At 39.3% G+C, this 16,072-nt stretch overlaps 1 long non-coding RNA gene and 1 gene segment (V, D, J or C); both read right to left on the reverse strand.

Annotated features, from left to right (window-relative positions):
* LOC114115816 (T cell receptor alpha variable 22-like) lies at positions 1-754 on the reverse strand. The segment is given in 2 exon segments: positions 1-394; positions 566-754. Coding segments are annotated over 2 exon segments (429 nt in total).
* An 8,495-nt stretch (positions 755-9,249) lies between these two features.
* Positions 9,250-15,783, reverse strand: LOC121820056 (uncharacterized). Its single transcript, XR_009601447.1, has 2 exons — positions 11,638-15,783; positions 9,250-11,527 (listed from the first exon to the last, which is right to left on the reverse strand). It is a non-coding gene; the product is annotated as an uncharacterized LOC121820056 (long non-coding RNA).
* Between the last annotated feature and the right edge of the window lie 289 nt (positions 15,784-16,072).

The following is a 16,072-nucleotide window of genomic DNA, read 5'->3' on the forward strand; positions in this document are numbered from 1 at the left end:
TTGACTCAAACTTGCTATCAAAGGCTACTGTGGGGACACATGCCAGCCCATGGAGGGCTGGGGCTGAGGCAGCTGCAGTTTGGATACAGGCTGCAGATCACCTGGGAGCACTGTGCCTCCACCGCACAGAGGTAGGTGGCTGCGTCTTCCAGCTGGGAGGCTGTGATGTGTAGGGTACTATACCGCTCTTTGGAATTCATTGTGGAACTCAGTCTTTCATTCTGCTTCATCCCTGAAGCTATGAAAAACAGCCTGATGAGGCTGCCTCCAGGATTCTGCTGGAACCACTGCAAAGTCTTCACTGTGGCAGAAAAATTACACCTCAGAGTACAGTTGGCTCCCTCCTGGAGATTCAGGACAGAAGGGCTCTGCTCCACCTTCACCGCTTTCACCCCTGCTTGGAAAGAGAGAAACAAACACGTATGATGTCTCTGGGGAGTCATGGATGCAGTTTCCAGACCTGTAAACTATCTCAGGAAACACCCAGGAGGATGTAGGACCATCTGGGCGCTCTGGCTCAGCTCACCTTCCCTCCCAGCTGCACTCTAGGACAACCCAGACTCACAGCAAACCTGGACCCACAGAAGCCCCAGCAAGGCTTCCCACCACCTCTTCATGACTCCTTGCTCAGTTACTGGGGTACTTTTCCCCCACTCTGGAGGGTGTAGAGTCTTGGATCCAGAGAAGTTTTCTTCTTACTGTCAAAATCTTCCAGTTTTACTGGAACTCACCAGTATTACTGAGAACCAGTCACATCTGAGCTCTGTCATTCACTTAACAGGAAGCTCCACCCACAGTGAACCAGGAAGATTGTGCAGTAATCTCTCCAGAACTGTAGTTGCAAACAGTGCAGGAGGGTAGGAACAATATCTGTAGTATATGAAGATATAAGGCATTTTAAAAACACTTTATGTAAGAAAAATTTGTGCAAGAGTGTGTGAGAAAGGGTGGGTGTTACTTCTGAGAAGATCAGTGTCTCAACTGTGTTAAATGGAACCTTGAAGAATCATAGGAAGAGTGAGCTCGCTCCCAAATTACTTAGAATGACAGAGCATTTAAGAATTCAGTTGTATGACAATTCAGCCTTTAAAAAGAGTAAAACATTGTCATTTGCTACAATATGGATGGACCTTGAGGGCATTATGCTAAGTGAAGTAGGTCAGACAAAGACAAATAACATATAAATACTCTACTCCATGTGGAGTATTTTTTTTTTAAATCAAGCTCATAGATAGAACAAATTAGTGGTTGCCAAAAGGAGGGATGAGGGTTGGAAATGAAATAGATGAATGCGGTCAAAAGGTACAAACTCTAAGATATAAAACAAATATTGTGGGGATGGAACGTATGGTAAGATGACTATAGTTAATAATACTGTACTGCATATTTGAAAGTTGCTAAGAGAGTAGATCTTGAAAGCTCTCCTCATTAAAAAAAAATTGCAACTCTGTATGACACATGTTACTAGACTTGTTGTAATGATCATTCCACTGTATATAAATATCAAATCATTGTGTCATATACCTGAAACTAATACCATGCTATATGTCAATTATACCTCATTTAAAAAATAATTCAGTGATATGTTAATTCTAATAAAGGAAAACTGATACAAGCAGTATATATGAAGACAGTGATACATTTCCTTGAAATTGAGAGCTCTAGAAACCCAGAAGGTACAGCTGTCATCTGCACAGAATATTATTCTAGTAAGATTTCAGTGGGTTAAAAGAAACACAGGATATATGTACAATGTCCATTCTGACTTAACTTCCACCTCCCCCCTTCTCCTGCCCAACTGGCGGACAGATGCACTACACAGCTGATTCTGAAAAGGATGCATATTGCTAGTCAAATTAAATATTGTCCTTTTCTTTCCTCTTTCTACCTGTGTTTCTTGCTTTTTAATTCTTTCCTTTTTGCTCCTGATTATTCTTGCTTCTTCTAGTCTCAGGCGAGATATATGAAAACTTCCTAGGTCCATGGAATTGGGAGAGTTTAATCACAAAATTTAAATATTGAAAACAGGTAATGGAGATGTTTCCTGTTGAGCTTCCATGCTCACAGAGCTCAGTAATATTAATATTCCCATCCCTCTACCTCTGCTCAAAGAATCATCCTCATAATTGATTTAGAGAGGTAAGGACTTCAGCTTTCCTAAGTTTATAGAGAAAGACAAAGCTGAAACTTCAGATAACTTTACACAAATACTGTTCCCCTCTCCCCACCTTTGCTATGTATGATTTGACTGTTCTGTGCTCTCTGGTTGTTGTTCAGTCACTCAGTCTTGTCTGACTCTTTGCAGCCCCATGGACTTCAGGACAAGAGGCTTCCCTGTCCTTTATCATCTCCCAGAGCAGCAGCAGCAGCAGAGCTTGCTCAAACTCATGTCTATTGAGTCAATGATGACATCCAACCATTTCATCCTCTGTCGTCCCCTTCTCCTCCTGCCCTCAATCTTTCCCAGCATCAGGGTCTTTTCTAATGAGTCAGCTCTTCATATCAGGTGGCCAAAGTATTGGAGCTTCAGCTTCAGCATCAATCCTTCCAATGAATATTCAGGATTAATTTCCTTCAGGATTGACTGGTTTGATCTCCTTGCAGTCCAAAGTACTCTCAAGAGTCCTCTCCAACACCACAGTTCAAAGGCATCAATTCTTTGGTGCTCAGCCTTCACTATGGTCCACCTCTCACATCCATATGTGAATACTGGAAAAACCATAGTTTTGACTAGACAGACATATGTTGGCAAAGTAATGTCTCTGCTTTTTTTTTTTTTTCCTCAGATAAAGGTTGACTTTTTCAGCATCAATTTTCTTTTATGGTACACTCCCAAGTTTTGGCAACTTGTTTAGCACAATTTAGCTGCAAGCACTTTAAAAAGTCTTTTTTTTTTTTTTTTTTGCTTTTCTTTTCTTTTCATTTTTTTTATTGAAGGATAATTGGTTTACAGAATTTTGTTGTTTTCTGTCAGACCTCAACATGAATCAGCCAAAAATATACATATATCCTCTCCCTTTTGAACCTCCTTCCCATCTCCCTCCCCATCCCACCCTTCTAGATTCATACAGAGCCCCTGTTTCAGTTTCCTGAGCCATACAGCAAATTCCCACTGGCTATCTATTTTATATATGGTAATGTAAGTTTCCATGTTACTCTTTCCATACATCTCACCCTCTCCTCCCCCCTCCCCATGTCTATAAGTCTATGCTCTATATCTGTTTCTCCATTGTTTCCCTGAAAATAAATTCTTCAGTACCATTTTTCCAGATTCTGTATACATGCTTTAGAATATGATATTTATATTTCTCTTTCTAACTCACTTCACTCTGTATAATAGGTTCTAGGTTCATCCACCTCAACAGAACTGACTCAAATGTGTTCCTTTTTATGGATGAGTAATATTCTATCATGTATATGTACCACAACTTCTTTATCCATTCATCTGTTGATGGACATCTAAGTTGCTTCCATGTTCTAGCTATTGTAAACAGTGCTGCAATGAACAATGGGATACATGTGTCATTTTCCATTTTGGTTTCCTCAGGGTATATGCCTATGAGTGGGATTGCTGATTCATATGGTGGTTTTATTCCCAGTTTTTAAAGAAATCTCCCTACCATCTTCCCATAGTGGCTGTATCAATTTACATTCCCACCAAGAGTGCAAAAACACTCCCTTTTTTCTACACCCTCTCCAGCAAGTATTGTTTGTAGACTTAGTGATGATGGCCATTCTGACTGGTGTGAGGTGATATTTATAGTTTTGATTTGCATTTCTGTCTCTGCTTTTTAATATGCTGTCGAGGTTTGTCATAGCTTTTCTTCCAAGGAACAAGTGTATTTTAATTTCATGGCTGCAGTCACCATCTGTAGTGATTCGGGAGCCCAAGAAAATAAAATCTGTCACAATTTCCACTGTTTCCCCATCTATTTGCAGTGAAGTGATGGGACCAAATGCCATGATCTTAGCTTTTTGAATGCTGGGTTTTAAGCCAGTTTTTTTCACTCTCTTCTTTCACCTTCATCAAGAAGCTCTTTAGTTCCTCTTCACTTTCTGCCATAAGGTTGATGTCATCTACATATCTGAGATATGTAGATATTATTGATATTTCTCCTGGCAATCTTGATTCCAGCTTGTGCTTCATCCAGCCTGCCATTTCGCATGATGTACTCTGCATATAAGTTAAATAAGCAGGGTGACAATATACAGCCTTGACGTACTCCTTTCCCAATTTGGAACCAGTCTGTTGTTCCATGTCTGATTCTGACTGTTGCTTCTTGACCTGCATACAGGTTTCTCAGGAGATGGTAAGGTGGTCTGGTATTCTCATCTCTTTAAGAGTCTTCCACAGTTTGTTGTGATCCACACAATTAAAGGCTTTAGCATAATCAATAAAGCAGAAATAGATGTTTTTCTGGAATTCTCTTGCTTTTTCTATGATGCAACAGATGTTGGCAAATTGATCTCTGGTTCCTTTCCCTTTTCTAAATCCAGCTTGAACATTTCGAATATCTCAGTTCACGTACTGTTGAAGCCTTGCTTGGAGAATTTTGAGCATTACCTTGCTAGTTGAAAAATGTCTGCAAATGTGTAGTAGTTTGAATATTTGCTCTCTGGGCTCCCCTCTTTGGAACATTTGGAACCATCAGTCTTTACTTCTTGTAAAGCCTACAGCGGCCCCTAGTGTGCAGAAACAAAGCTCACTTTAGACCAGCTAGTTGGTGATGGACAGGGAGGCTTGGTGTGTTGCAGTCCGTGGGATTGCAAAGAGTAGGACACAACTAAGCAACTGAACTCACTCACTCAACTCAACATCACACAACCCCAACCCCATTCACTTCCTGTTTCTTGGTCAAAGAAATGCTGAAGGTCAGAAAACAGTATAACTGCATGGATTAAACAGGGATTAAAAATGAACAAATCCTACTTTTAAGATGGAATTTCATGAAAATTAATACTGTAAAATAATTTGACAATTCTCATCTATTGCTATTTGATTTTTTTACTTAGTTAAAAATAAGTGCATAAATATTTACTAAAATTCTACTGTACATGAGGCAATTTATGAAATCTTAAGAATATGTAAAAGGGATGAGACAGCATTTTACAGTCCACTGAGTAAAGCCAAGAATCAAAGAGTAGGACCATAAGAGGAAAGTACTGAAAGCTATATGATCCCAGGGAAGAGAGAAATATTTCACTTGATGCAGGTGAACAAAATCTTATTAAAAGGAGATTGTTTTCTCTTTCTGGCATTTTTATGAGAATATAGCAGAATATGGATAACATTTTAGGAAAGCTTTTATAATTTTATTAAGTTTAACATTAAGAGGAATTCATGAATCTATGGAGGATTAAAATAATAAAACATTATATATAAATTAAAATTCTCTTTGACTCTTCACTTCCAAATTTGACCATTTTGATCATTCATAGATTTGGAATTGATGCCAGCAGGTTTACTTTAGATTTATCTACAGTAAGTCTCCTACATACGAACCGACAAGTTGAGAGCTTTCAAAGATGCAAATGTGGAGCTTACTAATGAAGATCTAAACTGAAGGTGCAGAGTAAGGATGAAGAGAGACAAGAGGAAGAAGTAACTAAAGAACCAAAGAGATTCACAAAGCAGGAAATGGCAAGGGGGTTTTCTTTGTTGGAGGAGGCACTGTTAGTTTCTGAGGCAGAGGACCAGAACATAGAGTACACAAAGGTTGCAGCAGCTGTTCAGAATGCAGGCCAGTGCTACTGAGTCTTTTATGATGCGAAAAAGAGTTACTTACCACCCAGACAAGGCCTGGATCATTCTTTTCAAGAGGGTAGATAGAATTGAATCCAGCAAGGAAGCAGAACATATGCCATCAACATCAGGTGTGAATGAAATCAGAGTCCGCCCTCCATCTCCTATTGCTGATGACCCTTCAGCTGTACCATCTCCCACCTCCTCTCCCTTCTCCATCAGCAACTCTTCCTGCCTGTTCACTCGATGCTACTCCCTGTGCGCCAGCTGTTGTGCTGTACTGCTGTACTTTTCAAGGTACAGCACTGTAGGATTAAAAGTGTTTTCTTTACTTTTTGTGTTTGTTTGTTTGTTATACATTATTGTGTGATAAAGTATTATAAACCTATTACAGTACTATATAGCCGATTGTGTCAGTTGGGTACCTAGGCTAACTTTGTTGGACTTAGGAACATACTGGACTTAACGAACACACTCTCAGAACAGAACTCATTCCTATATAGGGGACTTATTGTAGGTATACCAAATATACAAGCCAGTAGAAAATATATAGCATTTTTAGTATTTTATTTAGTTTTTATTTAATACAAAATGATGCATATTGTGAAACATTTCTGTAACTTGCTTTATGGACTCAATAATAAATCTTGTAGGTCTTCTTATATTAACATAGGTTAATATATATATATATATATATATATATATATATATATATATACTAACATAGGTTCTTCTGCTGTATTGTATTCCATACTATGCATATACTACCCTTTATATGGCCCTTCCCCTATTGATGGTTGTCCCTACTGCCCTGTGTGTAAGGATTGAAGCCCCCTCCCTTACCCAGTGAACGCATCAGACCCATCAAAGAGACATTCCAAATGAGTGTCAATTCTGCTTAAGGGACAGTGAAGGAGTCCAAGAGGACACCAAGTTAGTGAACAAAATTAACTTCTGCAAGGTAAGACCTAATTTTTTAAAAAGACACAAATTCAAAAAAATTAATTTTCAAAAAGAAAAAGAGAGTGGTGGAAAGTTAGCAGAGATGAAACTAAGAAATTAAGATTTACTTACAGAAGAGGATGAAACTAAAAATGAGGACATTTCATAATCCGATACAGCAAAAGGTCAGAGACAGCTATGAATAAGAGCTTTAAGGAAGCTTTTTTTAAATTTTTTTTCTTCTTTGGCATATTTATTGTGGAGCTGTTACATTTTCTTTTTTATTATTATTTTACTTTTTTTTTTCTTTAAAATACTGTATTGGTTTTGCCATACATCAACATGAATCCACCACGGGTGTACATAAGTTCCCGCTCCTGAACCCCCCTCCCCCCTCCCTCCCCATACCATCCCTCTGGGTTATCCCAGTGCACCAGCCCCAAGCATCCTGTATCCTGCTTCGAACCTAGACTGGCAATTCGTCTCTTATACGATATTATACATGTTTCAAAGCCATTCTCCCAAATCATCTCACCCTCTCCCTCTCCCTCAGAGTCCAAAAGTCTGTTCTGTACATCTGCATCTCTTTTGCTGTCTCACATACAGGGTTATCGTTACCATCTTTCTAAATTCCACATATATGTGTTAGTATACTGTATTGGTGTTTTTCTTTCTGGCTTACTTCACTCTGTATAATCGGCTCCAGTTTCATCCACCTCATTAGAATTTATTCAAATGTATTCTTTTTGATGGCTGAGTAATACTCCATTGTGTATATGTACCACAGCTTTCTTATCCATTCATCTGCTGATGGACAACTAGGTTGCTTCCATGTCCTGGCTATTATAAACAGTGTTGCGATGAACATTGGGGTACATGTGTCTCTTTCAATTCTGGTTTCCTTGGTGTGTATGCCCAGCAGTGGGATTGCTGGGTCATAAGGCAGTTCTATTTCCAGTTTTTTAAGGAATCTCCAAACTGTACTCCATAGTGGCTGTACTAGTTTGCATTCCCACCAACAGTGTAAGAGGGATTAAGGAAGCATTTTTAAATATATCATTTAAAAGGAACCACTTTTCAAGTTTCTCTAAAAACACATCAAGGGAAAGTGGGAAACCTCATCCTCAGAATTATTCATAATCATTCTGTGTACCAGAAATTAGTGAAAATTTTAATTAAGGAAGGCCTCAGCTGTCTTATTTATGAACTTCACATTTATTTACTAGAGGGTTGTTACTGACTGAATCATATCCCCCACCCAAATTCATATGTTGAAGCTTAATTCCCAGTACTCAGAATCTGACTGTATCTGGCCTTAAGTCTTAAGATAAAATGAAGTCATATGGGTGGGTACTAATCCATTTAAGTAGTGTCCTTATAGGAATAGGAAATTTGGACACAGACATGCAAGAAACAGAAGTAAGACTTGGCAAAAGCAGTGAGAAAGGAGTTATGTTTCTCAAACAAAGGCAAGAGGCCTCAAAGAAACTAACACTGCCAATACCTAAATCTTAGATTTATAGCATCTAGAACTATGACAAAACAAATGTTTGCTACTTAAGTCACCCAGGCTAAGGTATTTTATTATGGCAGCCTTAGAAAACTATCACAATGGTCAATTTTAATATCATATGAAATGTCACAAAAAAACCTTGAAGTCATCACTTTCCAGGTCTTGGTTCTTTGCCTGTTTGAGTGACCCAAACCTTTATTCCAGAAAGATCTGAGTTTTCAATGGTCCTGTTTTAGTTTTGATTGCTGATATTTTCTATTAAGCTTGACCACTGGACGTGACAATAGTAAGCGGCTCCAAACACAGTATTCTTTGCTTCCATTGTATGAAAGCAATCCAATATCCTTTTGTTATTCAAGATCAGTCACTCCAGCTAACATGTTCTTTATTCTTCCATGTTGATTTGATGGCTAGAGAGCCCAAAATATCCAGTCTCATTGTCCATTGACTGGAGCCATTGTTTTGCCCTCTGGTGAAAGAATTCTTCCCAGAGGGACTAAGATCTCCAGATCTACATGCATAAAATTGCCAAATCTATTAAAGTTTGTTAATGGATTATTAGGTGTAACAGTGAGAGGAGCCACTCCCTTCTTTTGATTCCAGGTCCCATGTATTCTGGCTACATGGAGACAGTAACATACAATGGTCTCTGATTCGAAGCACATGCTGAACCCTGTTACACACAGAGCCATCCTATCATGTTGTCTTCCAACTGGTACTATCTAGAAAGTGAAAGTCGCTCAGCCGTGTCCAACTGTTTGCAACCCTATGGACTATACAGTCCCTTCTCCAGGGGATCTTCCCAACCCAGGGATCGAATCCAGGTCTCCCATATTGTGGGCAAATTCTTTACCAGTTGAGCCACCAGGGAAGCCCAAGAATACTGGAGTGGGTAGCCTATTCCTTCTCCAGCAGATCTTCCTGACCCAGGAATTGAACCGGGGTCTCCTGCATTGCAGGTGGATTCTTTACCAGCTGAGCTACCAGGGAAGCCCTGGTTAATTACTGGAAAAGTCAAAATTGTTAATTTCATAGATAAAGTAGCTCAAGATTTTCATTTTATTCCTCATATAATTTATTATTGTAGAAACTTCTAAAACTCATACAATTATATAAATAACAATGAATTATTAATAAAAAGAAAGAAGGGAGGGACCCAGGGAGGGAGGAAGACCACTTTGATTTCACAGGCAGAGTTAGGGTTGGGAGGTTGGATTATGATCTCCCAGCTGCTTGGGGTCCTTGGTATAGGACTTATTTTTCTTCAAACTCAGCTTGAGTTCAGAATCAAAAGGAAAACCTCAAATCAAAAACTTCTCCTGGATAAAGTGCTCCCTGTAGTCCTACAGGACATGTGGTTTAACCAACGACAGTGAGTCACCTGGAAAGAGAGGTAGAAGAGAGTGTGATCCAAAAACAGAAAGGAAGGGTGGGAGGGAAAGAGACATTAAATGAGCATACATTGCTTGTTCTTAATTGTGTTTCTCCAATACCCCTTTTACTTTCCTTATTATATTCATCCAGCAATCACTTAAACACATTTATTACAAACCATATCAGTAGGTCCTAAAATTATTGTTATTTTCAGACTCACCGTTTTACTAAGATAAATCATGGTCACAATCTACTCGTTCCCTTTATATTTTGAGCTCCTATGCACGTATCTCCTATACATTATGCTGCTGCTGCTGCTGCTATTTAGTCATTAAGTTATGTCCAACTCTTTGCCACCCAGTGGACTCTAGCCCACCAGGCTCCTCTGTCCATGGGATTTTCCAGGCAAGAATACTGGAGTTGGTTGCCATTTCCTTCTCCAGGGGACTTTCCCAACCCAGGGACTGAACCCACATCTCCTGAATTGGCAGGTGGATTTACCGCTGAGCCACCTGGGAAAAACCCCTCATTCATTATAGTGTAGGCCAAATAGGCAACCAGAAAACCCCCTCCTCCTCCTTCTCCTCCTTCTCTAGAGTACTCATTATGTTCCAAGTCCTTAAGAACACAAGGACTATAAAAACTTCTTATACAATTCTTCCCATCCTAGATAAAAAGTTTATATGGATCACAAATTTATACTGGTTCCAGTATCATCTTAGGATTCATCAAAATTCTTATCAATATTCTAGCAAAGTTTGAATTGCTAAACTTACTACCTGATTAATTATGACAATTTTAACATATAAAAATCAAACTCTAACATTCTAACAGTGAAATCATATAAGAACAGGGTGAAAGCAAGGCAGGGGGAAAAATGTCCATTACTGAAAGAAAGCAGCAAAGGAGTTATATTCACAAATTTCTGCTGTAGATTTATAGAATTTAAGAGAATACCAAAAGAATGAGAAGCTACCTTTATAACTGAGAAAAATTCTTTAGATATGAGGAATTCTAAATCTCCATTCTCCTTAGGTACTATTCTTAAAGAGTTGCCAGAACTAATATGACTATAACAGTTTTCTAAGCCCTGTAAGATTCTAATCAATCTCTTAGTGTTAACCAACTTCAGAAGTCCTCCTAACTGAAATAAATATTCAGAGAAAATATTCTAACATTTTGTGACCAACACAGTGAGATCCAGTGGGGGAAAAAAATTCAAGAAAATTGTCTGTGAATGACCCAGTTAAGGAGGCAAATTTTCAGGGAGAGAACATGAGCAGTTCATCTTCAGTTTTCTATCTTGAGCGAGACACAAAGTGTTAAATGAAAACCCATACAGTCAATCCCTTAAAACAGTCAACCTAAAGGCAAGTCCTCAAGCATCTGATTAGTACATGATAGGAACATTCTAGGATCTTAACTATTTATTGTTACTTGGTTTCTAAAGCAAGTGAAAAGTTCCTGAAATAAAATTTACCAGACATGGAACCATAGGCTTATATAAAAGTACTTCTGTCTGCTCAGCTCTCTTTGCCTCATTTGCAATCATATAGCAAAAGATCGTTTAAAATAAGACAAAAAGCGATCGTGAGTGTCTGAAAACTCCACTACCATGAGTGATCTGTGTTCAACTCCTCCTGCAGTCCCAGGCACTGTGGCACTCAGTGCACAGAAGTACTCAGCTGAGTCACGCCAATGGGCTGAGAATATCCTCAGGTTGAAGGAAAAATCACTGCTCTTAAATTCAGCCACGAGGCCTCTAATGCCTTGAACCACGGTGTTCCCTGAAAAGTACTTGAGGAGCAGCTGGGGACTTTGCCTAGGGTACTGGATGTACCAGAAGAGATAGAGAGTTGCACCGTGAGAATAGTTACACTTCAGCTCCAATGAGGTTCCTTCAGAGACCAAAACAGGGTCATCAGGCTGGGTCACTAACTGGCCTCAGGAATCTCCTGCAAAATCAATGTCATGTCAGTAAAAGCAATGCAGACATCACTATGAAAAGAATTGTACTTGTAGTAACAGTCTGTAGAACTACAGACCACTAAGAAACTTTACTCACTCGGGGCAAATATCCACAGTATTGAGATGAGCAGCAGCAGCATGGCTGAGCAGTGGAAACGCTGTGAAGTCTTTTCTGAATGATCTCCCCTGAGCAGACAGGAAAGTGGCAGGAGAAAGAAATTTAAGTCTGGACAAGTTCCTTGCTAAGATAAAAACGCAAATGCTTCTGAGACGAGCCTACAGCTTTCTGATGTTTGATGTCTGATTCCTCTCTCTTGCCTCTGCAAAGAACTCAGCAAGCTGCAGGGAGGAAGGACTGAACAGAGGAAGCTGAACAAGATCTTTGGTTTGTGCACATTGCCCTCTGAAGGCCAAATGTAGAACAAAGATCCCAAGGCCCCACGTGTCTTCCTTTTATTTTCTGAGCTACATCAAAAACGTCTGTCTTCCCAATATGCTTTTACTGTCCCAAATCTATGATGGTGTGTTAGTCCTAGAGTCTACAGAAAATGAAGACAAAGAAAAGAAACTGAAGTCACTCAGTCATGTCCGGCTCTTTGCAACCCCATGGACTGTAGCCTACCAGGTTCCTCTGTCCACGGGGTTCTCCAGGCAAGAAGACTGGAGAGGGTTGATATTTCCTTCTCCAGGCAATCTTCCCCACCCAGGGATCGAACCTGGGTCTCCCCCATTGCAGGCAGGTGCTTTACGGCTGAGCCATCAGGGAAGCCTATAGAAATTAGATGTCATATAAAAGTAGAGTAACAAGTTAGTTCACTGAGAAATCAGTTTATAAAAGGCATCTCAGAGTTGGAATTTGAGTCTATGAGAATCTTTGGAATTAGGCTAAATGCCTCAGACAGTTCTGTCATGGTGGTGATGGAAGATGGCAGAGATGTTTTCTTTGACTAATGCTCATGAGTCCACATGATGCTTGTGAAATCTTTTAGTTGTAAAGACAAGGCCCAAAACTATAAGACATTGATGAAGAAAATTTAAGGAGACACAAATAAATGGAAAGATATATTATTCTCATGTATTGGAAGAATTAATATTGTTAAAATATTCATACTACCCAAAGCAATCTATAGGTTCAATGCATGCGGGAGTGCTCAGTGGTGTCCAAATCTTGCAACCTCACAGACTGTACCCTGCCAGGCTCCTCTGTCCATGGAATTTTCCAGGCAAGGATACTGGAGCAGGTTGTCATTCCCTGCTCCAGGGGATCTTGCCGACACAAGGATCGAACCCACATCTCCTGAATTGGCAGGCGGATTCTTTACCACTGAGTCACCTGGGAAGCCCATAGTTTCAATGTAATCCGTATCAAAATGCCAATGGCACTTTTCACAGAAGTAGAAAAAATAATATCCAAAATTTTATAGACCTAAAAATGATCCTGAATAACCAAACCAATCTTGAGAAAGAATAGCAAAGTAGGAGGCATCACACTTTCTGATTTCAAGCTATATTACAAGCTATAGCAATAAAACTGTTTGCTGCTGCTGCTGCTAAGTCACTTCAGTCATGTCTGACTCTATGCCACCCCATAGATCACAGCCCACGAGGCTCCTCCGTTCATGGGATTTCCCAGGCAAAGGTGCTGGAGTGGGCTGCCATTGTCCTCTCCGTAAACTGTTTGATAATGACATAAAAACAGTCACACTGATCAATGGAATGGAATAGAGAGCCCAGAAAAAAATTCACATATGTATGACCAGTTAATTTACAATTAAAGAAAATACAATGGATCAAAGACAATGTTTTCAATAAATGGTGATGGGAAAACTGCACAGTCACAAGCAGAGGAATGAAAGAGCACCCCTATTATACTCCATAAAAAATCAATTCAAAAAGGCTTAAAGACTTGATCATAAGACCCCCCAAAAATAAAACTCATAGAAGAAAACATTAAGCTATTTTCAATAACATATATGCATCATGAAAGCATTAAAGTAATGAAATAAGTCAGAGAGATACAGACAAGTATTTAATGATATTACTTACATATGGCATCTTAAAAAAAAAAAAAAAAAAAAGCTTATGGAGAACAGATTGGATATCGCCAGAGGTAGCGGTCAGTACTTCGGTGCAATCTCAAAATCTGAAGACTGATCTATGTTTGTTTCCAAGGCAAACCATTCAATATCACAGTAATGCAAGTCTATGCCCCAACTATTAATGCTGAAGAAGCTCAAGTTGAATGGTTCTAAGAACACCTACAAAACCTTTTAGAACTAAGGCAAAAAAAAGATCTCCTTTTCATCATAGGGAACTGGAATGCAAAAGTAGGAAGCCAAGAGATACCTGGAGTAACCAGCAAGCTTGGACTTGGAGTACAAAATGAGGCAGGGCAAAGGCTAACAAGAGTTTTGCCAAGAGAACACTCTGGTCATAGCAAATACCCTCTTCCAACAACACAAGAGAGACTCTACACATGAATATCACCAGATGGTCAATAGCAAAATCAGATTGTTTATATTCTTTGCAGCCAAAGGTGGAGAAGCTCCACACAGTCAGCAAAAACAAGACCAGATCTACTGCTTTGGGTCTAGAATTTTGATTTTGTCCTCTCCCCACTCTACCTTCCAGTGGATTCTGTCACCTAATTAGGTTAAAAAGTTGGTTCTGCCATGAAAATATTATTGTGTTTCCCTCAAATGAACCTATGTTAATTAGGGTACACTGTCGTAACCAAGATATCCCTCCTTTCACCCCAAATGCACTGGCTTAAAGAATGTGACTGCTCTCTCAAATAACCACCTCTACTGAGGTGAGAGATCAGGGTGACAGAGCAAATCTGCTCCATGCAGTGATTCAGGAGTGCAGGCTCCTTGCTTTGTGGTGCTTTTCATCCCCTAGGGTATTGCCTTGACTCTACACATGGATGTCACCAGATGGTCAATACCTAAATCAGATTGATTATATTTTTTGCAGCCAAGATGGAGAAGCTCTATATGCAGTCAGCAAAAACAAAACCAAGAGCTGACTGTGGCTCAGATCATGAACTCCTTATTGCTAAATTCAGACTTAAATTGAAGAAAGTAGGGAAAACCACTAGGCCATTCAAGTATGACCTAAATCAAATCCCTTACAATTATACAGTGGAAGTGACAGATAGATTTGGGGGATTAGATCTGATAGACAGAGTGCCTGAAGAATTATGGAAGGAGGTTTGTAACATTGTACAGGAGGCAGCGATCAAAACCATCTCCAACAAAAAGAAATGCAAAAGGCAAAATGGTTATCATAATTGAGAAAAGAAGAGAAGCTAAAGGCAAAGGAGAAAAGGAAAGATATAGCCATCTGAATGCAGAGTTCCAAAGAATAGGAAGGAGAGATAAGAAAGCCTTCTTAAGTGAACAACGCAAAGAAATAGAGGAAAACAATAGAATGGGAAGGACTAGAGGTCTCTTCAAGAAAATTAGAGATGTCAAGGGAACATTTCATGCAAAGATGGGCACAATAAAGAATAGAAATGGTATGGACCTAACAGAAGCAGAAGATCTTAAGAAGTGGCAAAAATACACAGAAAAACTATAGAAAAAAGATCTTAATGACATAAATGACCATGATGGTGTGATCACTCACCTAAAGCCAGACATCTTGGAGTGTGAAGCCAAGTGGGCTTTAGGAAGCATCACTATGAACAAAGCTTGTGGAGGTGATGGAATTCCAGCTGAGATATTTTGAATCCTACAAGATGATGCTGTGAAAGTGCTGCACTCAATATGTCAGCAAATGTGGAAAACTCAGCAGTGGCCACAGGACTGGAAAAGGTCAGTTTTCACTTCAATCACAAAGAAGAGCAATGCCAAAGAATATTCACACTACCACACAATAACACTCATTTCACTTGCTAGCAAAAGAATGCTCAAAATTCTCCAGGCAGGCTTCAACAGTATGTGACCCGAGAACTTCCAGATGTTCAAGTTCAATTTAGAAAAGGAAATTATATTCATGATAATTTCTGAAAATTAAACTCAGATTTATGATATGAGAATTTTTTAGGTGCAGTTGCCACATTAAATTATTACAGGGCAAGTTTTCAAATTTAGACAACTTTGTACATGTTCTGTATGATTGATATAAAATGAAAAAAGTCAAGACTGAGAACATATTACTAGAAAGTTAGTTTGGACATCTGTTCCTAAGTGACTTAAAAGGAGCTTCCAGACCACAGATTAAGCAACCACACAACTACCATTTCTGGTCTGGGATCTGCAGGTGCATATTTCAGCTGGAGTTCTGCAGCAGGGAAGCTCTCTTTTATTAAACTCTGGGGTTTTTGTTTAGCTATTCCCACTACTTCAAGCACTGTGAGCTCCCAGAGAGCACAGAAATACTCTGCAGAGTCTTCCAGCTGTAAATCTGAAATGGTGAGGCTGATGGATTTACGAGCTTTCTGAAAATTTACAGAGTAGCGGCCATTCCTTGCATTCTGGCCAGAAGAAACCTGATGAATAAGGTAAATCATCTCTCCGCTGGGAAGC

The sequence above is a fragment of the Ovis aries genome, chromosome 7 (assembly GCF_016772045.2).
Source record: "Ovis aries strain OAR_USU_Benz2616 breed Rambouillet chromosome 7, ARS-UI_Ramb_v3.0, whole genome shotgun sequence".
In the NCBI taxonomy this organism is placed as follows: domain Eukaryota; kingdom Metazoa; phylum Chordata; class Mammalia; order Artiodactyla; family Bovidae; genus Ovis; species Ovis aries.